Here is a 22,762-nt window from a genome sequence, read left to right as displayed (position 1 = left end):
TTTTAAACAGACACACTGCGCCTGTCTCTCTAAATGAAACCGGTATTTATATTTCATATCTTAAAGGACCTAACATGTTTTAAATGCTCATCTACTCTGTTGCTGTAGTGACGTTTAGCAGGAGGTTATTTCAAATGGACTTGCTGACACTCGGCCATGATACCAGAGAGGCCTTGAAGAGTTGATGCTGATGATGGTGGAATTTCTCCCCCCGTTTACACTGAGCTGACTCAGCAATGTGAGGAATCCTGAGCGAGAGTCAGCGTGTGTGTTACAGTACACCACATGCATGCGAGCACGCACACACACATACATACATACATACATACATACATACATACATACATACATACATACATACATACTGTACATACACACGCGTATGCACACACACACACACACACACACACACACACACACACACACACACACACACACACACACACACACACACACAAACACATACATACACACATACACACACTGTGCAATTCAACAAGGATACATCATTTTGCACCCATGACTCATATCGCTATAGAAAAAATCTGGAGATAATGCGGTTTCATCTGCAACCCAAGACTGGCGAGCTGTTCTTTCTTCAATGTACTGTAGTTATGTGTATCTTGTAGTTATGTGTATCCTGCAGTTATGTGTATCTTGTGGTTATGTGTATCTTGGTAGTTATGTGCATCTTGAACCTAGATCACATACGACCCCCTGCAGAGGGCTGGTTGAGACGGAGCTGTCAAGTGCACTTCAAAGACTGCAGAACGGAGTGAACTTTTCTGTACGAGTTCAAGTCAAAGTCAGTGATCCCATCAAACAAAGCCTCTAAACTCTCCCTCTCTCCCTCTTCCTCCCCCTGTATGACCTTTGTTTCTAAGTAGAGGTCAACGTGCCTGGGGCCTGAAGAGCTCTATAGACCTTTTCAGAAGAATCCCTTTGCCAGGGGAACAGCGTTGGCCCCCGTTTATTTCCACACTCCTACGCATAAAGTTGGACAACGTTCCACTGTCAAAAGATCTCTGCACAAAGAGGAAGACAACTAACCAACTAACCAGTGCTATTTCCCCTTAACCTATGGAATACATAATATTATATTATTGGTTTTTTTTAATCTGTTTGTCACAGCCCAGTTCTTAGGCTGTGACGAAAATGGGAAACCTACGGCGTATTGCTGCCACATTAGAAACAGAAAAAATATCAGTATCTATCATGTTATAACGTTTTATGTTAAAACAATAACTTATGACGTTATAATGTGAAACGGTTTATGTTAAAACAATAAGTTATCACGTTATAACGTGATACCAACTTATCACGTTATAATGGGAAACGTTTTATGTTTATCACGTTATAAAATGTTTCTGGTGTGGCAGCAATACGCTTCTGTAGAAACCAGTCGAGTGTAATGTAGGAATAACATTTATTATACAAAAAGCAAGTAAATGCAGAAAATAGTGAATGTCTGTAATGTAAGTTTGTGTGTGGATGCATGTGTGAAAACAGTCTGCTGCGACAGAAAACAACAACCACGTCCACAACGGAGAAGGAGAGTGAAACATCTGAGGTGTAGAGAGCTTTTTTTACCATTGAACCACACCAGGCCCAGGATGACCTGGATCCTGCAACACAGGGCTTCTCAAACTTTTTTATACCACGACCCCATTTAATTTAGGAATTTTTTTGGCGACCCCACACTTAATGTATCGTGTAATTTCAACGTGGAATTAAGGAATATCAAAATAAAAGCACTAGTGCTGTCAATCGATTCAAATATTTAATCTGATTAATCGCATGATTGTCCATAGTTAACTCGCGATTAATCCCAAATTAATCGCTTTTATTATTATTTTTGTATCTACCTTAAACGGATCTTTTCAAGTTCCAAGTTTTAATCAACATGAGAGTCAACAAATGCTTGCTTTATGCAGCCATTTAACGCAAACTGATGACCCTCATGCATTGCAAATTTGCATCAAATTCAAAACAGAGTGATGCACAAAATAACTTAACACTCCTCTAGGCACCACAGTAAAGCACTCTATGACACTCCTCTTTTTTTTTTTGCACTACCTATCTTTGTGAAAGTGGCTTCTCAGCTCTGGTCCAGCTGAAGACAAAGCAGAGGAACAGATTGGACATTGAGCATGACCTCAGAGTTGCTTTGTCTACCATCACCCCAGACTTTGAGACTCTTGTCAGGAGCAAACAACATCCCCAGTTATCCCATTAGTTCCCTGGGATGTTAAGCTAAGAAGTCTGCTAAGAAGGATATATTATTTATTATTATTATTTTATTTCATTGTGTTTTTAGCCCTTGTTGCACTTTTGTTGCAACCCCAGTTATCCCATTAGTTCCCCCAAACTTACTGTCGGCCTGTTATATTAAGCTAAGAAGTCTGCTAAGAGCCCGGAAAAGGAGCCGCGCCCACAGGAAGCAGAGATGGAGGGTGTGACAGAAATAATCGTTAGATTAGTCGACTAATCGAAAAAATAATCGACAGATTAGTTGACTACCATAAGTTAGTTGCAGCCCTAATAGGAGTGATGGAAATAGATTTGGAGGAGGTGTAATGATGTATGTACAGAATCATATTCCTGTGAAACAAAGGAATGATTTTATGTCGAAAGAAATTGAAGTGATATGGTTACAGGTCCATCTTCCTCACCTTAAAGGAAAACTCCAACATTTTGGGAAATTAGCTTATTTGGCATCTACCCTGGAGTTAGACAAGAAGATACATACCCCTTTTCTTCTCTGTGCATGCAGTAGGAGTAGGAGTAGGAAGACACGCACCGTTAGCCTAGCTTAGCGTCAGTCACTGGAAGTAGGTTCCTCCATTAGCCTAGTTCCCAACGTCTTCCTACTCCTACTGCATGCACAGAGAAGAAAAAGGTATGCATCTTCTTGTCTAACTCCAGGGTAGATGGCAAATAAGCTAATTTCCTTTAAGCCTATTTTGACATCAGCAACAAACTCAAATGGGACATTAACACCACTGCCATCATCAAAAAGGCCCAGCAGCGCCTGTACTTCCTCAGACAACTGAGGAAGTACAGAGTCCAACAACACCTGCTGGTCCAATTTTACACTGCAATAATTCAAAGTATCCTCACCTCATCCATCACAGTCTGGTACGGTTCCACGGACAAACACACTAAACACAAACTCCAACGCATCATCAAGACAGCCTCCAAAATAATTGGCTGTCCCCTCCCCTCTCTGGACTCCATCTACACCTCACGCACAGTCACCCGCTCTGTTAAAATAGTCAACGACCCCTCTCACCCAGCACACCACTTATTCCAGCACATGCCCTCAGGTCGCTACAGGTCCATCCTAACCAGACACACACGTTTCACAAACAGTTTTTTCCCCACAGCAGTCCGAACACTGAACACCCTGGCCCGCCCCCCTTTGCACAAACGGGCAAGCATCTGTCACCGACCGACACTGTTACCGTGACTGTCCTATATGTATTTATGTATATATGTTTTTGACGTTTTTGATGTTTGATGTCCGTTTCATGTTAACCAGTGCTCAACATCTGTACCGAAATCAATTACCACCAACCATCGTTGTGTGGCATTAAAGTATCTTGTATCTTGTAGGATGCTGCTATAGGCCTCCGAATGCAAACACTGTATATATGAACAATGTATGTGAGATGATTGATAACGTTTCTGATGGGAAAAATGAAATGTATTTATTAGGTGATCTGAATATTGATTGGTTTTCTGTACACTGCTCACTAAAGAAAAAACTAGTAGACATAGTGAATGCATGTGAGCTAGTACAGCTGGTCAACCAACCAACTAGAACGCAAACAAGCAAGGCTGGAAAATCGTCTACATGCATCGACCATGTGTACACTAATAGTGCAGAGCTATGTTCAAAAGTTATATCAGCTAATATAGGATGCACTGATCATAATATTATAGCATTCACTAGAAAGGCAAAAATACCAAAAGCTGGACCTAAGATTATACATAAAAGATCATATAAGAATTTCAGGGAAGAGGAATTTGTCAAAGATATTGAAAACATATCATGGGATGATGTATATAAAGAGGATAACCCAGAAGAAGCACTAAGTATATTTATGAAGAGGTTTCTCCAAGTAGCAGACAGACATGCGCCTATAGTGAAGTGTACAGTGAAAACAGTAAGGGCACCCTGGTTAGATGAAGAATTAAAAGATTGTATGGCAGAAAGAAATGCAGCAAAAAGTAAAGCATGCAAGACTGGATGTCTGGTTGATTGGCAGAACTACCGCAAGCTTAGAAATTGTGTCACAAAGTGGAATAGAAAGAAAAAGAAAAGCTATTTTCAAGCTAAGATAAATGAAGTGAAAAATGACAGTAAACAGTTATGGAAAACATTTAACACTGTACTAGGAAGGGGGAATAACAATGTATCTAGCTTTATTGAGGTTGATGGGGCATTTATAACAAAGCCTGTTGATATAGCTCGGTATTTCAATGACTTCTTCTTGTGTAAGGTTGAAACTCTAAGGAATAATGTGTATGAGTAATGTAAAATATAATAATAACATATTAGAAAGGATTATGAAAGATAAAAAATGCTCATTTAGTCTATGTTCTGTTGACACTAAAATGGTGGAGGAAATGTTGTCAGATATAAAAAAGTAAAAACCAGCAGGCCTGGATAACATGGATGGTAGACTACTGAAGGTTTCAGCAAAGCATGTAGCAGTACGGTCACGCATGTTATAAATCAAAGCATTAATATGGTATATGTCCAAAAGTCTGGAAGGAGGCTAATCATTCCTTTACAGAAAAATGCAAAAGTCAACCCGTCGGGTGCAAACAGTCGCCCTGTGAGCATTTTGCCAGTGTTAGCGAAGATAATGAGAAAATAGTGTTTACACAAATTCAGAGTTACTTCAATGACAATGAATTGAATAGTGATTTTCAGCATGCCTATAGGGATGGTTACTCAACAGCGACAGCGTTGACACAGCTAGTAGATGATTGTCTAATGGATATTGATAGAAAGAAATTAGCAGGATCAGTGATGTTAGACTTCAGTGCAGCATTTGATGTCATGGATCATGAAATACTACTGGAGAAACTTAAAGACTATGGTTTTGCTTCATCGTCAGTTTCATGGATAACTAGCTACTTATACAGTAGAAAACGGAGAGTATTTTTTAACGGTAGCCTATCTGAAGCGAAAAAAGTTAAGTATGGAATTCCGCAGGGAAGCTGCCTTGGACCTCTGTTATTCACCATTTATACAAACGATTTGCCGTTAATTTTAGAGCAAGCGAAGGTGGCTATATATGCGGACGATACAACCCTGTACATGGCACACCACAGCACTCTACGACACTCCTTTAGGCACCGCAGTACACCACAGCACTCTACGACACTCCTCTAGGCACCACAGCACTCTACGACACTCCTCTATGCACCACAGCACTCTACGACACTCCTCTAGGCACCACAGCACTCTATGACACTCCTCTAGGCACCACAGCACTCTATGACACTCCTCTAGGCACCACAGCACTCTACGACACTCCTCTAGGCACCACAGCACTCTACGACACTCCTCTAGGCACCACAGCACTCTATGACACTCCTCTAGGCACCACAGCACTCTATGACACTCCTCTAGGCACCACAGTACACCACAGCACTCTACGACACTCCTACAGGCACTGCAGTACACCCAGGGAACAAAATAAGTACCCGCCAACCGCCAATGGCGGGCAGATTTAAGGTCTGCCCGCCACCTGGCGTGTAGTTCATATCAATACTCTTATTTTGAAAATCCTGTGCGGGTCTCATTTCCGCCCCAAGCGCAGCTCCAGTCATAATATCTATGGCTCCGGCAGCTAGCAACGTTCGGTTTATATGATACTCTTATTTAAAAAAAAACCTGTGGCAACTAGGGATGGGAATCGAAAAAACCCGTTCCTAATTGTCCGATGCCTGGAATCGCGTGCCTCCCGTGACTTTCGATTCCCTTATCGCTGCCAGGTTTTCCCGACCGTTGCGCATTTCAAAACAATAACGTTAGCGTTAGCATGTAGCCATGGGCAGACTATTTGATTCCTTAAGGGCTCGAAATTTCCTGGGTTTTGGTCATATGCTCCCGAAATGCTCCCGCTGTTTGGCTACTTCTATGTAGGGATGCACGATATTGATTTATTATAATTTTTTTTTAACTGTATATATATATCTTTTTTTTATCTTTTTTTTTTTTGTTTTTTTAGTATTTATAAGCTCTGACGCCATCGGTACTGCTATCGGTACTCGAGAAATTATGGAGTTTTTTTTTTAGGAATTTAAACGTCGCAAACTAATCTTGTTGGCCGTTTTCTATATCTCTCCTGCCTCGGTGTCTCAGCCTGCGCGAGAAGCGGGCTGTGCTCACACACACACTCACTCACACACACACACACACACACGGGTGCTGCCGAGTACAGACAGCTCTGCTCTCATCATGGCGGACAGAACGAAACGTTCAAAAGTCTGGGTCTATTTTACTAAAGTCGATGCTGACAACGCTCGTTGCCACAAGTGCAACAAGACATTTGCCAGTAATGTATAAGCGCTGGTACTTGTCAATGTGGCTGGCGGGGATCTAACATTATTAGCCTGAGCTCCGAGTAGAGTAATGGCTGACAATCCGGAGGTAAATAAACGAACGAGAGCTTCTGATTGGTGGTAAGAAGAAGAGGTGGGTGCAAGCAGTGGGACGTAATTGGCAGATCGACTGTCTGCCTCCGAATGTAACGTGACTACGTCACAGCCAAGAAAGGGAGCGCTGGATTTGTGAAAAACTCCCTGTTCCTAAACCACACGCTATCAATCGTACCACAGTACTGGCAAAACGGGATATATTATCGGAGCTATCAATAACGTTATCGGGTTTATCGGGATGACGTCATAATTGCTGATATCGGCCCGATAATTATCGTGCATCCCTACTTCTATGTGCAGTGAAAACTACTCTAATGCTTTGGAACCTAGTCATTGATTTAGTTCAGGGTAAGGTAAGATTAGCCGGGGAGCTAACGCTAGCTAACGTGAGCTAACGAGCTAACGCTAGCTAATCAAGCTCACAGAGAGAGATAAACAGCTGACAGCAGGTAGTACAGGTACAAATACAATAAAACAAGGGGTGGGGGCTGTTGTGTAAACCTTGTACTCTTTAGTTCACATATAATAAGAGATGGAGGGTTGACTGTGTTTACTAGTAGGTACCGTGCAACATACAAAACAGGTCTGTGTAGCAACACGAGCCCATAGCTTACAGGACAGGGGCCCGGGGAGGGAGGGAGGGAGTTGTGCGTGTGTGTGTGTGTGTGTCAGAGAAGTCAGAGAAGTCAGAGGAATAACGACCTGTTGAATGCAACTACGGTTCAATAGATTAAATTAGTTTAAGAATAAAAAAATAAATACATTTTAAGAGAATCTCAAATACATTATTTTATTTAAGTGTAGGCTATAGTTAATGTTTTATTTTTTACAGTTTTTGTATTTTTCTGACATGGGGGCTCAACAATAAATGACAATCAGAAATGTCAAGTTGCATGTTGTTATTCTAACCAGCTTAGTTCTGTTGCATTTCCAATTTATTTATTGAAATTATAAATTGATCAGGAACCGATAAGGGAATCGAATCGATAAGCAGAATCGATAATGGAATCGTATCGATAAAATCCTATCAATTCCCATCCCTAGTGGCAACTCCGCAAGTCATATCAGGCCCAGTCCGTGCTTCTGCTCGCATTAAAGCAGAGCAGGGCTATACAGCAGTGCGCCTATTTTGCGAGCCGAAATAAGTCTGTGCCGTGTTTTTTTTCTCTCACAACGGGTCAAATGCATCTAACATGCGTTGCATCATCGCCATTCCTTTATGCCCACATCGCCCGAAATGAACGTTACATTAGCGTAAGCTAACAAGCTAATCCTGATCAGAGGCAGAGGCGCTAGGGATGGGTACCTTTCACATTTGAACCGATACCGGTACCTGTGAATCGATACCGGTACCCAACGGTACCTTTTTTCGGTACTTTAGTCTCAAGAAATGTAATTTACCTACCTCAGTCGAAAAAAAAAAATCCAAACTTCAAATAACTACAATTTCGACAGTTTTCGGCTTGTCATTGCTCCGACTGCTTTGTTGTTGAATCAAGTCAAATCCTAGGTAAGCATATATTGTGCGTGTGAACGTTGACATAAAAAAAAAAAAAAAAAGTAAAAAAGAAAGATAAATAAATAAATAATTTTTTCGGTTTCTCACTTGATTCGATACTCGGTAGTACCGACGTGTTTCGGTTCGGTACCTCAAAAGTACCGAATTCGGTACCCATCCCTAAGAGGCGCAGAGCCATAGAGAACAGCAGACAGTGTGGACTGGGGAAAGGGAAATGGGGGGGGGGGTTGGGGGCACTCTCCCTTTCTCTGTGTGTGTGCGTGTGTTTGGAAAGACGATGAAGTCTCTAGTCAGGACTCAGGACAGGAGTATATTATAGTAAACTGAGGATTACTGAGGATGGACAGATAATGTTGATATTCAAATATAAAGTTTCGAGAGGAGTGGAAGTTTGAAGACAGACTAGACTACAATATGATGCGGGAGTGGTGAGTTGAAACACTGTGTGTGTGTGTTTTTTATGATATTAATTGAAAATAGCATATGAGAGTATTAAATAGTAATAATAACACATGGTGATATACTAAAAAGCTATTTATAATTTTTGGCTGGTAAAAAATCTGCCTGGCTGGTCATTTTTAAAATCGACCAGCCAAATGGCTGGTAAGTCAAAAAGTGTATTTTGTTCCCTGAGTACACCGCAGCACTCTACGACACTCCTACAGGCACCGCAGTACACCGCAGCACTCTACGACACTCCTACAGGCACCGCAGTACACCGCAGCACTCTACGACACTCCTACAGGCACCGCAGTACACCACAGCACTCTACGACACTCCTCTAGGCACCGCAGTACACCACAGCACTCTACGACACTCCTTTAGGCACCACAGTACACCACAGCACTCTACGACACTCCTCTAGGCACCACAGCACTCTACGACACTCCTCTAGGCACCACAACACTCTATGACACTCCTCTAGGCACCACAGCACTCTACGACACTCCTCTAGGCACCACAGCACTCTACGACACTCCTCTAGGCACCGCAGCACTCTACGACACTCCTTTAGGCACCGCAGTACACCACAGCACTCTACGACACTCCTCTAGGCACCACAGCACTCTATGACACTCCTCTAGGCACCACAGCACTCTATGACACTCCTCTAGGCACCACAGCACTCTATGACACTCCTCTAGGCACCACAGCACTCTATGACACTCCTCTAGGCACTGCAGTACACCGCAGCACTCTATGACACTCCTCTAGGCACCACAGCACTCTACGACACTCCTCTAGGCACCACAGCACTCTACGACACTCCTCTAGGCACCACAGCACTCTATGACACTCCTCTAGGCACCACAGCACTCTATGACACTCCTCTAGGCACCACAGTACACAGCAGCACTCTATGACACTCCTCTAGGCACCACAGTACACAGTACAGCACTCTATGACACTCCTTTAGGCACCACAGTACACAGCAGCACTCTACGACACTCCTAGGCACCACAGCACTCTATGACACTCCTCTAGGCACAGCAGCACTCTACGACACTCCTCCAGGCACCATGTAACTGCAGTCAGTGGTGGAAAGTAACTAAGTATTTTTACTCAAGTACTGTACTTAAGTACAATTTCGAGCTACTTGTACTTTACCTGAGTATTTTCATTTTAGGGAACGTTATACTTTTACTCCACTACATTTCAAAGGAAATATTGTACTTTTTACTCCACTACATTTATCTGAACCCATCAGTTACTAGTTACTTTGAAGAAAAATATTTAGCATAGAAAACATGGCAAAAATGTATGAAGATTATATACTTTTACATTTGAAGCCTGTCAACTTCAAGATGACGTAACTGGACCACATACCACTTTAACATAACTTTTAGAGGTCAATGGTTAGATTTAGATGTTTTTTTTGGCATTCGAAGCTAAAAATCTTTTTTAATTTTTAATTTTTTTTATTTATGTTGTGGGACTTGTACAGCACTTTGTTCAACTTTGTTGTTTTTAAATGTGCTCTATAAATAAAGTCGATTGGATTGGATTAATTAATTAAATTAATAATGAGTCGGGAGCTGCGCTGCCTGGGCGGCTGCTCTCCGTTACACAGCCAACAACATTACATTACATATTTATGTTGCAACATTCATCTATAAAGCAAGCAATTATATAAATATTTATATGTAGTTAATAGAGACAAAGGCAGAATTCGACTTAATTTTGTATTAAGACATGTTTTTATATGGGTCGGGACACTATAAAAAATACTATAGAGAATTGTCAGTGCTGTAAAGTTTAAACCTTTTTAAAGCTTAGACAAACGAAACACTTTGCTTTCATGAAATATTGTACGCCGTCATTTGAGCCGGAGGCTTTATAAAAGCAGCACAATGAACACATCTGTCAGTGCCGAGTCCAACCTCATCTTAAATAACAAACGGCATTGCTTGTTGTAGTTAAAAGAGAGGCAGAGTTGATTTAGCAGGTTTTTTAATATATTCAAATTTTATTTTCCCATTCGAATCCCATGCCCATCGAACAAAGCTTCGAAGTATTTAAGACAGCCCTAACTGGAATACACAAACGTCATGTAGAATGCACACTTTTACTTTAGATACTTAAGTACATTCAATAGAAATACTGCTCTACTTTTACTTAAGTACAATTTTAATGGAGGACTTTTACCAGAGTACTAATTTATCTGGGTATTTCTACTTTTTTTTTTTTTTTTTTTTTTTACTTTGACCAGTCAGCTGGTTCTTTTCGCGTTTATCGCTTTTTCTGGTCAAGTATGACCGACAGAAACAGGTTGAATGGGGGTATAGATGGGGGGAAGGACACTCTGAGAAAATACGGCTAGTCCGGGAGTCGAACTCGCTACCCCAGATCCGTGACGCGCACGGTTGTCCCCGACGCCGAAATAGCGTTCGAGGTACGCGGTGAGCTACTGGAGCTCCCCGGGTATTTCTACTTTTACTTAAGTAAAGGAACTGTACTTCTTCCACCACTGACTGCGGTTGTGAAGAACACACGTCAGCCTCTCGGCCGGTCTGAAAGCACACCTTATTCTCTTTTCCTTTTTGTTTTTCAATAGGTTGACACTGTTCCGACTCAGCGATTATGATCATTCTGTGTTATTCAATTTCTTTGTATGGCATATGACTCTGGAGTTTGGTTTTTTTTTTCAGAACATAGTCTTGTGTTATGCCTGTGGGGGTCTGAGGTGTGTGTGTGTGTGCGTGTGTGTTTGTCATATGCCAGTGCTGGAGGGCGTTCTAAGTGAGATGTGAATGCCTTCTCTGTTGATCCCACCAGCCAGGTTTTCTTCCTTGCTCTTTGAATCGTGATCTTAGTTGTGTAGTCTTTGTCTTTTGTGATTAACCCTGAACTCAGTCTCAAGTTCTCAACACACGCGTCTCCGTCTCGCATGTGTCATTCGGTGAGAGCGCACATTCAAAGCACCTTCATCATCATCATCATCACCATCGGCGATCGGTTGACTTGGATTGATTGGGTGATCGTTTCTGGAAGGCTTGAGATGGCTGATGACGGGGTAGGAGGTTTAGATGTTTCTGGGACGATTTGCTTTTATGCATAAAATAATCATAGTCTGTGCTTCAAACCATGCTTTCTTTACATTTAATATTTCAAGATGCACTTGGTAGTGTAACCTATGATGAAGTATGTTAGTATTGATCACAAAGTATGAGATCTTTAATATTGAACACATAAAGTATGATATATCTTTAATATTGAACACAAAGTATGATATATCTTTACTATTGAATACATAAAGTATGATATATCTTTAATATTGAACACAAAGTATGATATATCTTTAATATTGAACACAAAGTATGATATATCTTTACTATTGAATACATAACATGATATATCTTTAATATTGAACACAAAGTATGATATATACATCCTCTAAGAGCAATATTAGTTCACTTTGTTTCAAAGAAGCATCCTCTAAGAGCAACGTTGGTTCACTTTGTTTTAAAGAAGCATCCTCTAAGAGCAACGTTGGGCCACTTTGTTTCAAAGAAGCATCCTCTAAGAGCAACGTTGGTTCACTTTGTTTTAAAGAAGCATCCTCTAAGAGCAACGTTGGTTCACTTTGTTTTAAAGAAGCATCCTCTAAGAGCAACGTTGGTTCACTTTGTTTTAAAGAAGCATCCTCTAAGAGCAACGTTGGTTCACTTTGTTTTAAAGAAGCATCCTCTAAGAGCAACGTTGGGCCACTTTGTTTTAAAGAAGCATCCTCTAAGAGCAATGTTGGTTCACTTTGTTTTAAAGAAGCATCCTCTAAGAGCAATGTTGGTTCACTTTGTTTTAAAGAAGCATCCTCTAAGAGCAACGTTGGTTCACTTTGTTTTAAAGAAGCATCCTCTAAGAGCAACGTTGGTTCACTTTGTTTTAAAGAAGCATCCTCTAAGAGCAACGTTGGTTCACTTTGTTTTAAAGAAGCATCCTCTAAGAGCAACGTTGGTTCACTTTGAGGGTGATTTTTTATTTGCACCTGTCACTGCAATCAGCACAGCTATGATGTGGTTGCTGGCGTGAGGCCACAAGATAAAATACTTGTCTCTTTTTCTCGCATGACTTTACATTATTAGACTACAATGTTACACCATAATACTTGTATCAGTGTTGTAGTACTTGTGTCCGAGTCCTGGACTTGATGACTGATGACTCAGACTTGGACTTTGACTCGAGCATTTACTGCATTCGGACTCGGAATGTGCAGACGAGGACTCTGACTTGTTAATTGATAAATACAGTTATTATTTTTTATTTTTATTTATTTTTTATTTGTAATAGGCCCTGATCATTTGGCATAAGATATTGATGGCTAGTGCATTTGTTTGGCTATTGTGTCACAAAGTGAATAAACTCCCTTTGAAATGGTGACCGCTGTGTCATTCATGTTTAATGTGGACCTGTGGAGTGGACTCAACCTTGATGACTTGGACTCGGACTCTGACTCGGGTAATGGCCGGACTCGACTCCGACTCGGGCTGTTCTTTGGTGACTCTGACTCGAACACTGGGGACTCGAGACTTGAGATTTAGTGACTCGACTACAACACTGACTTGTGTACAGTACCTGACCTTTATATGTCTGTGTTATGTAACAATTAGGCTAGATGATTTTTTTTCTCTTTGCAAGATACAAGCTTTTATAAGTGAATTAAAACCATTTGAAATGCGAGTTAAGCCTCATGTCTGTGTTGCTACTCCATGTTCTCCTACAGCTGGGGGGGGTCTGCTTAGCTATAGTGTGTGTCAAGTCCTGTCTGCTTGTCTCTTCACATGGGGACTGGCTGGCTGGCTGGTGGACTGGCTGACTGGTGGACTGGCTGACTGGTTGGCTGACTGGTTGACTGGCTGGCCGGTTGACTGACTGACTGACTGACTGGCTGACTGGCTCGTTGGCTGGGTGGGTGACTGACTGACTGGCTGGCTGGTTGATTGACTGACTGACTGACTGACTGACTGACTGACTGACTGACTGACTGACTGACTGACTGGCTCGTTGGCTGGGTGGGTGACTGGCTGACTTGCTGGCTGGTTGACTGGCTGACTTGCTGGCTGGTTGACTGTCTGACTGGTTTGCTAGCTGGCTGACTGGTTGACTGGCTGTCTGGCCGGTTGACTGACTGACTGGCTGGCTGGCTGGCTGGTTGACTGGCTGACATGGTGGCTGGTTGACTGGCTGGCTGTCTGGTTGAATGGCTAACTTGTTGACTGACTGGCTGGCTGGCTGGTTGACTGGCTGACATGGTGGCTGGTTGACTGGCTGGCTGTCTGGTTGAATGGCTAACTTGTTGACTGACTGGCTGGCTGGCTGGTTGACTGGCTGACATGGTGGCTGGTTGACTGGCTGACTTGGTGGCTGGTTGACTGGCTGGCTGTCTGGTTGACTGGCTGACGTGGTGGCTGGTTGACTGGCTGGCTGTCTGGTTGACTGGTTGACTGGCTGGCTGGTTGACTTGCTGACTTGCTGGCTGGTTGACTGGCTGACTTGCTGGCTGGTTGACTGGCTGTCTGGTTGACTGGCTGACGTGGTGGCTGGTTGACTGGCTGGCTGTCTGGTTGACTGGTTGACTGGCTGGCTGGTTGACTGGCTGGCTGGTTGACTGGCTGACTTGCTGGCTGGTTGACTGGCTGACTTGCTGGCTGGTTGACTGGCTGACTTGTTGACTGGCTGACGTGGTGGCAGGTAGGGCTGGGCGATATGGCCTCTAAATGATATCGCGGTATTTTTTGGCCATATCGCGATACACGATATATATCGCGATATTTTGACATTTCCTCTAAATCACTTAAAAATGCTTGATTAAACCCTTTGATGCATACAGTCACGCCAATATGATGATTATAATAAGTCCCTGCAACATATGTTTGCATTATTAAACCATGAAGATGCTTTAAAAAATTATTTAATGAAAATGTACTAAGAGTAGTCTACTGACACACTAATAAAAAAAATTATTTACATCTAAGACAATTTATATAAAAACTCTTGGGTGCCTAAGACTTTTACACAGTACTGTGTTTTCTATCCACTTTAGCCAAACACACACACACATTTATATATATGTATATATATACACACCCTACTGTGAGAAAATAATAATCACACACAAAGGTATAATGGCTTATAGCAGACTTAATGATTTTAGAATATTTCAGATAATGAAATTAAATGTTTATATCATCAACTATCCAGTTAGTATTTATACTGTCTGTAACGTTTGGCTACTTTAAATCATTGAATGTAGAGAGAGAGCGAGAGAGAGAGAGAGAGGGGGCGAGAATGAACAAGAGAACCAGCCCCCCCCCCCCTCGGGTTTTGTTCTAGGTTCGCGTTTTGATCGTCTAAGCTGCCGTAGGTGATGACGTCACACTCTAATGTAAACAGGAAGAGATGGAGATGGAGACACACGGAGATGGAAATTGAATGATATACAGAAACAAATAACCAATAAATATGAAGTTATGTTTAAACTTCTGTTGTCAAGTGTTGTCAATATAACCCACCCCCTTTCCTCACGAATGGAACTAGTCTTGTGGAGTCCGCTTTGACAGTTTCCCAGGGTTAGCAGCTATCGCTAGTTAGCTTAGCATAATCCTAATGGATACCTTGGTTAGCAGCTACCGTTAGCTCATTGCTCGTGTCAATTAAATTACATGTTATTAAAGGTCCGCGCTGGTCTGTCTAATGAAATTACAACCGCAACATTATATTGCACTGTACAGCCCTGACTACACTAACGTTAGCCTATAGCTCCGTCGTCCCTGCTACACTCGGGACCACTACACTAACGTTAGCCTATAGCTCCGCCGTCCCTGCTACAGTCGGGACCAGTACACTAACGTTAGCCTATAGCTCCGCCGTCCCTGCTACACTCGGGACCACTACACTAACGTTAGCCTATAGCTCCGCCGTCCCTGCTACACTCGGGACCAATACACTAACGTTAGCCTATAGCTCCGCCGTCCCTTCTACACTCGGGACCACTACACTAACGTTAGCCTATAGCTCCGCCGTCCCTGCTACACTCGGGACCAGTACACTAACGTTAGCCTATAGCTCCGCCGTCCATGCTACACTCGGGACCAGTACACTAACGTTAGCCTATAGCTCCGCCGTCCATGCTACACTCGGGACCAGTACACTAACGTTAGCCTATAGCTCCGCCGTCCCTTCTCGAGGAAAGCACTGCGAGTGTCTCTCGGCCGCGGGCGACGCCATATAAACTAAATACTCGATGTTCGCGATATAGTACAGTACTACATCTCGGGTAGAACAATCCGCGATACATCGAGTATACTCGATATATCGCCCACCCCTAGTGGCAGGTTGGCTGGTTGACTGGCTGACTGGCTGATTGACTTGCTGGCTGGTTGACTGACTGGTTGACTGGCTGGCTGGCTGATTGGCTGGCTGATTGGCTGGCTGGCTGGTTGACTGGCTGACGTGGTGGCTGGTTGACTGGCTGGCTGGCTGGTTGACTGGCTGACGTGCTGGCTGGTTGACTGGCTGGCTGGCTGGTTGACTGGCTGACGTGGTGGCAGGTTGGCTGGCTGGCTGGTTGACTGGCTGACTGTCTGATTTACTGGCTGGCTGACTGGCTGATTTACTGGCTGGTTGACTGGCTGACGTGGTGGCAGGTTGGCTGGCTGGCTGGTTGACTGGCTGACTGGCTGATTGACTTGCTGGCTGGTTGACTGGCTGGTTGACTGGCTGACTGGCTGATTGACTTGCTGGCTGGTTGACTGTCTGGTTGACTGGTTGACTTGCTGGCTGGTTGACTGGCTGATTGACTGGCTGGCTGGTTGACTGGTTGACTTGCTGGCTGGTTGACTGTCTGGTTGACTGGTTGACTTGCTGGCTGGTTGACTGGCTGATTGACTGGCTGGCTGGTTGACTGGTTGACTGGCTGGCTGGTTGACTTGCTGACTTGCTGGCTGGTTGACTTGCTGACTTGCTGGCTGGTTGACTGGCTGACTGGCTGACTTGCTGGCTGGTTGACTGGCTGACTGGCTGGTTGACTGGCTGACGTGGTGGCAGGTTGGCTGGCTGGCTGGTTGACTGGCTGATTGACTTGCTGGCTGGTTGACTGGCTGGTTGACTGGCTGGCTGGCTGATTGACTGGCTGGCTGGCTGGCTGGTTGACTGGCTGGTTGACTGGCTGACGTGGTGGCTGGTTGACTGGCTGACTGGCTGATTGACTTGCTGGCTGGTTCACTGTCTGGTTGACTTGCTGGCTGGCTGACTGGCTGATTGACTTGCTGGCTGGTTCACTGTCTGGTTGACTTGCTGGCTGGTTCACTGTCTGGTTGACTTGCTGGCTGGTTGACTGGCTGATTGACTGGCTGATTGACTTGCTGGCTGGTTCACTGTCTGGTTGACTTGCTGGCTGGTTGACTGGCTGATTGACTGGCTGGCTGGCTGACTGGCTGATTGACTTGCTGCTGACCTGATCTGCGATGCTAAGTTAGTTTTGCGATTTTTCCTCTTTTATAACTTTTTTTTTTACTTAAAATACTTGATGCTTAAAATTTTAAAAATCCCCTGCCTTATCAGAAAGAAAAATGTATATTAGAAGGCTTTGTTCACAGGGACCACAGCTTCATGAACCATAGAGGAAGCTAAAGGAGCATCTATTAATAGTCCATTTACTTGCCTATCCTAACTGCATTAAAGGCTGGAGACTCTGGGGCAGCCGGGGGGAATACGTCACCCGTGAGAGAGTCTCCACAAGAATGATCAAAGAAATATGGTATTTTCCCCCACTTTGCCAATAGCAAATTATGTATTATATAGCCTTGCCCTTAACCACTTTGAACTATGCTGTTATATTCAAATACTGTTTTAATTATGCTCATAAAATGTATAACATCTAGGGCTGACCTTCGAATTCTTTTTTGGAATTCGAAGCTTCAAGGCCGAGATTCGATTTTAATTCGAAGCTTCGAATTTTTTTAATTCTTTAAATTTTTTACTGTTTCAAGTTTCTTTTATTGCCACACGGCCAGGCCGGTGGAATTTGAGCACGGTGCAGGTGGTAGCTGCGACAATACACCACATGGATGATGGAACACAACATAACATCAACATCAACATAACATAACATAACATGCATAACATAACATAACAGCAGGGGGTGAAATTAGGATGGGTTGGAGTTGAGTAATTGTATGGCCTTGGGGAAGAAACTGTTGTTGAACCTAACCGTGCGACTACCTAGTGACCTGAACCTTCTACCAGAGGGGAGGAGTTGGAAGAGGTGATGAGCTGGGTGCAGGGGGTCACTGATGATGTTGTGTGCGCGTGTGATGGTGTGATGTTTGTGTATGGAGTCCAGGGTGGGGAGTGTGCAGTTAATGATTTTGGATGCCCTAATGATGATCCTGTCTAGTCTGTGTAGTGTGTGTTTGGGTGTGTTGCCGTACCAGACAGTGATGGAGAGTGAAATGATGTTTTGTATGATGGCTGTGTAAAATTGAATCATTAGCGTCTTCCTGACCTTGTACTTCCTGAGTTGTCTTAAATGAAATAATCTTTGGTTGGCTGTTTTAAGTAAATGAGTGGTGTGATGATCCCAGTTGAGTTTGTTGCTGACTTGTTGTGGGACTTGTACAGCACTTTGTTCAACTTTGTCAGTGCTGTAAAGTTTTAACCTTTTTAAATCTTAGACAAATGAAACACTTTGTTTTCATGAAATATTGTAAGCTGTCATTTGAGGCTTTATAAAAGCAGCACAATGAACACAAATCTGTCAGTGCCGAGTCCGACCTCATCTTAAATAACAAACAGCATTGCTTGTTGTAGTTAACAAAGACAGGCAGATTTTTTTTTAATTTTTTTATTATCTTTTTCCCCCTCCTTTTTCCGATTTTTCTCCCATCCCACTGTTAGTCGTTATGCCAATTCCCAACCCCCTTCCTGGTTGTTGCGCACCCCCCCCCTACTGTTGGTCCGGGAGGCCGGAGACTGTCACATGTTTTCCTCCGACGCATGTGCAGCCAGCCGGCAGCCAGCCTGGCAGCGCAGATTCTCACCGGGAGAGTGTAACGTGTGGAAGGTCACATTACCTCCCTCCAGATCCTACCATCGCTGTGCAGGCGCCCCGACCGAACTGTAGGGGTCGCTGTCCACAACGCCCAGGACCCACCCATCAGCGTTCCCACCCCTAACACTGCCAATTGTGTTAGTGTGAACGACCAGCCAAGCTGATAGCAACGCTGAGAGCTGGATTCGAACCCAGCGTCTCCAGCGTTGATGGCGAGCGCCTTGCCCACTACACCACCTAGCCGCCCGTGAGAGGCAGAGTTGATTTTGCAAAAATAAAATTGTTTATAATCGAATTTTATTTTCATATTCGAATCCCATGCCCATCGAACGAAGCTTTGAAGTATTTAAGACAGCCCTAATAACATCATGTCTATTCTGTTTTTACCTGGCATCTAACATCTTGCCTGGGGGACTACAGTTGAAAACTAGCTACCCAGATTTAAATAGGTCCATCTTCATTATTGCATGTGGGGGAAACATAATTGTACAGATGTCCAGATTTAAATCAACTAATCGATTCAGTCTGAAAAAGTCTGTGACTATTAATAGACTAGAATTGATTTAGTCGAGGACGGTCTGAAGACCAAGGTGGTTAATGGAGTAAACTCTTGAGGGAGGTTGAGACCTGCTGTACTGTGGATCACACTTTAGCCTTGGAGGCTGTGTTCTCTGACATTTGCATGTGTGGGGAGTTTTAAAGTTGTCCCGTTATACTGGCACACTTGGAGCTAAGTCATCTAACTGTAGTTGGACTAAATGTTTTGGGCGTGTCTCACGAAATACCATTTGCCAGATGGTACTGTGCCACCCGACTACTGAAGGAAGTGTTCTTGGGACCGGCACAGTTGATTGAATTTATTACTGTAGGGCTGGGATATATTTTTTTATTAGGACGTGTGTGTGTGTGTGTGTGTGCATCTATGTGTGTGTGTGCATCTATGTGTGTGAGTCCTATGAGTGTGTGCTTGTGTGTGAGAGAGGCGGTTTCTGTGGTCGTCTTGACAAGCTCAGACTCTCTGCGTCTCCTGCCCCTCCCAGCTAACCACTGTATCTGCACACACCCTGAAAACACACACACACACACACACACGCACACACGCACACGCACACACACAACACACCACACCCTTGGATGTTCCAGAGCTGTCTATCATAATGTCTGCTTTAGGCTGTAGTTAATGTTGGAACAGTACTATCAGTGAACCCAGTGCTGTTGATTTGTGCTTTACTGCTAGTCTGTCTGTCTGTCTGTCTGTCTGTCTGTCTGTCTGTCTGTCTGTCTGTCTGTCTGTCTGTCTGTCTGTCTGTCTGTCTGTCTGTCTGTCTGTCTGTCTGTCTGTCTGTCTGTCTGTCTGTCTGTCTGTCTGTCTGTCTGTCATCTGTAATCACTAAGATAAAAGTAAATAATAATAATCATACTATAATTCTCTCTCTCTCTCTCTACACCCCCAGCTCTTCCAGCTCAGCGTCTCCATGGTGAAGTGGGCGTGGTCTTATGTCCTCTCCTGTCGTCGACCCTCCCACCATGCCCACCATGGTGTCCAGGCTGCCTAAGTTCAGCTCACGACCCGCCAACACCGGCGCCACCAGCGCCAACACCGCTCACACCACCACCACCACTCAGACAGGCACCACGGGCAACTCGCTCTCCTCCACCAATGGCACCGTGGGCCAGGGCGCCCACCTGACCAATGGATCGTACCACCAGGCCAGCCTTGCCACCGGGGTGAAAGCGCACCCCTCCCCCTCCAAACAAAATGGGCTGGTCCGCTTGACCTCCTCCTCCATGAAGTGGAGGAAAGGGAAGGGAGGGGTAGAGGAGAGGGGGGCGGACGGAGAGAAGGAGGGGGGGGACTGGAGAGGAGGGTGCGCGGGGCAGAATCATGGTGGTCATCTTCATCAACAGCAACATAATCACCCCCGGCAACAGCCGCTATCGCAGCAGCACCAGTCGCCCTTAGCAACGCAGCAGGTGATCAAGAAGACGATCACATCGCCTGCAGGGAAGGCCCGTGGGTTTGGCTCGGCTGTGACGTCTTCGTTGTTACCGTCGGCCCCTCTGTCCAACCCCAGAACGATCGCCGCTCCTAAAGCCGGTCCCCGCGGAACCAGAACCAACCAAACCGCACTGGTTGTTGTAACCAATGGGATAAAGCCGAACCTCAACGGCCACGCAGGGTCCGTACAGAAGTCTGGTTTCGTCAGACCGCCCGGCTCTGGCTCCGTCTCCCCCCTCCTCGGCAGTCGGCCGTCCAGCCGCTCCCAGTCCAGCGAGAGCCTCAAGTCCATCGGTCCTGCTTCGTTCGGCCGCCTGTCCGAGGACAACCGGGTCCGATCGCAGAGCCTCAATCAGGTCGCCGGAAGGCTCCCCTCCCCCACACTCACCCACTCCTCCACGTCCTCCTCCTCCCTCCCACGCTCCCCCGTCAAACGGTCCTATTCCTCCAACAGGGCCTCGCAGCGGGCCTCCAAAGATCCGATCGCTTCATCCGCCCTGCGATCCATACCCAGGTCGCTCCTGGCCAAATCCTCACAGACTAGGGCTGCCTCTGCGCTGGGTGGCGGAGGGGGAGAAGTCAAAGGACAAAGTTCAGCCATGACGGGGGTCACGGTCCCCTCCCTCCTCCCGCCCTCTGCCTTGAGGAAGTCCCTCCTACCCAGCCCCGGCTCCGCCTCCAAGCCCGGCGCCCTCAGCTACAGGCTCTCACGGCCATCAGTCATCAAGAATTCCCGCCCCCTCCTGGCTAGCAACCCAGAAATAGAACAAGGAAGTGACCTGGAAGTGAAACGGGAAGCTACAGGAAGGAGGGACTCGCTGGAGACTCCCGCAGTCGCCCCCTCCACTACAGACAGCCCAGGTATGACCCACTGCAATGCTTTTTAATATCTGTTCCTTTTCTTTATCGGAAGAGCAGCAGTGTCCTCTCACGTCATCTCTTCTCATGACGTCTTAGTTCTGTTCTCATCTCAAGGTGAACAAGTCTCAATCATTCAATCATCAAATCTCAATTCAGTCTAATCTAAAACGAGTCACATGTCTTCTTCTCTTCTCACTACCTTATCTGATCTCATTTGAGGCCAGTTGCGTGAGTAAGACTGAATTTACCTGTAGCATAAATATGGAAGAATTAGATGCAACCTGAGACTGTCTGATATGCTCTGAATTGTGGGCAATAAGATACTTGACAGATAAAAAAGCTGTATTGGTAGCATTCTTTTCTCTTTTTTTCTTCTTTTTTTATAGCATTTTGTAGGCTACATAGCTAATAACAGAATAATGCAAGGCATAGAGATTAGTCCAATATGTCATATCTTTGAATTTTCTTCAAAGCAATGAGGCAGCTGACTAGTTGCATTCTGAATCGAGCATCCAACGTAAATATATTAAATTGAATCATTTTGTTTTTATTCTTAATAAAACATTCTTCAAGAAATAATACTTTTGTCTCCTGAAAAGACAGTTTCAACATGACAACATAAACATTTCAAAAGGGTATTTCCTGTTCCAGTGTTTGCTAATATCAATAGCTGGCAATGAGTACGTAAAACACATTTATACATCCCTTGATAGCTGACAGGAAATAAACTTGGGTCTGTGCCGTTCCCTAGCAACGCAATTCCATTGTCTGTATTTGAGAAATAGGCAACACCAATCTTTGATTGTTCAAGAAGGGTGGATCCCTTTTCTGGGACAAAATCAGTCGGTATACTTATAAGTCAGTCAAGGCTTAAGTAAACGACAAATACAATATTTCAGACCAGTCCAAGGTTAAAATCGGGTAATATTTTGGAACTTTCTGCTTATCCCATCTGATCTCTTCTCATGTGCTGCTAATCTCATCTGATCTTTCTCATGTGCTGCTGATCTCATCTGATCTCTTCTCATGTGCTGCTAATCTCATCTGATCTCTCATGTGCTGCTGATCTCATCTGATCTCTTCTCATGTGCTGCTAATCTCATCTGATCTCTCATGTGCTGCTGATCTCATCTGATCTCTTCTCATGTGCTGCTAA

General features: G+C 44.3%; 1 protein-coding gene across 1 annotated transcript in view; it reads left to right on the top strand.

Moving 5' to 3' along the window:
* The window catches only part of LOC311235672 (uncharacterized protein), a 179,168-nt gene that overhangs the window by 83,325 nt on the left and 73,081 nt on the right, over positions 1–22,762 (top strand). Inside the window, exon 2 of the mRNA XM_084323136.1 lies at positions 20,201–21,606. Coding sequence (XP_084179262.1) covers positions 20,244–21,606 — 1,363 coding nt within the window. The 5' untranslated portion in view covers positions 20,201–20,243. The remainder of the gene's footprint in view (positions 1–20,200; positions 21,607–22,762) is intronic.

Source organism: Notolepis coatsorum, assembly GCF_963971535.1.
Source record: "Notolepis coatsorum genome assembly, chromosome: 10".
Lineage (NCBI taxonomy): Eukaryota > Metazoa > Chordata > Actinopteri > Aulopiformes > Paralepididae > Notolepis > Notolepis coatsorum.
The sequence above is the reverse complement of the archived record's forward strand: the minus strand, read 5'-3'. Positions and strand labels throughout refer to the sequence as shown.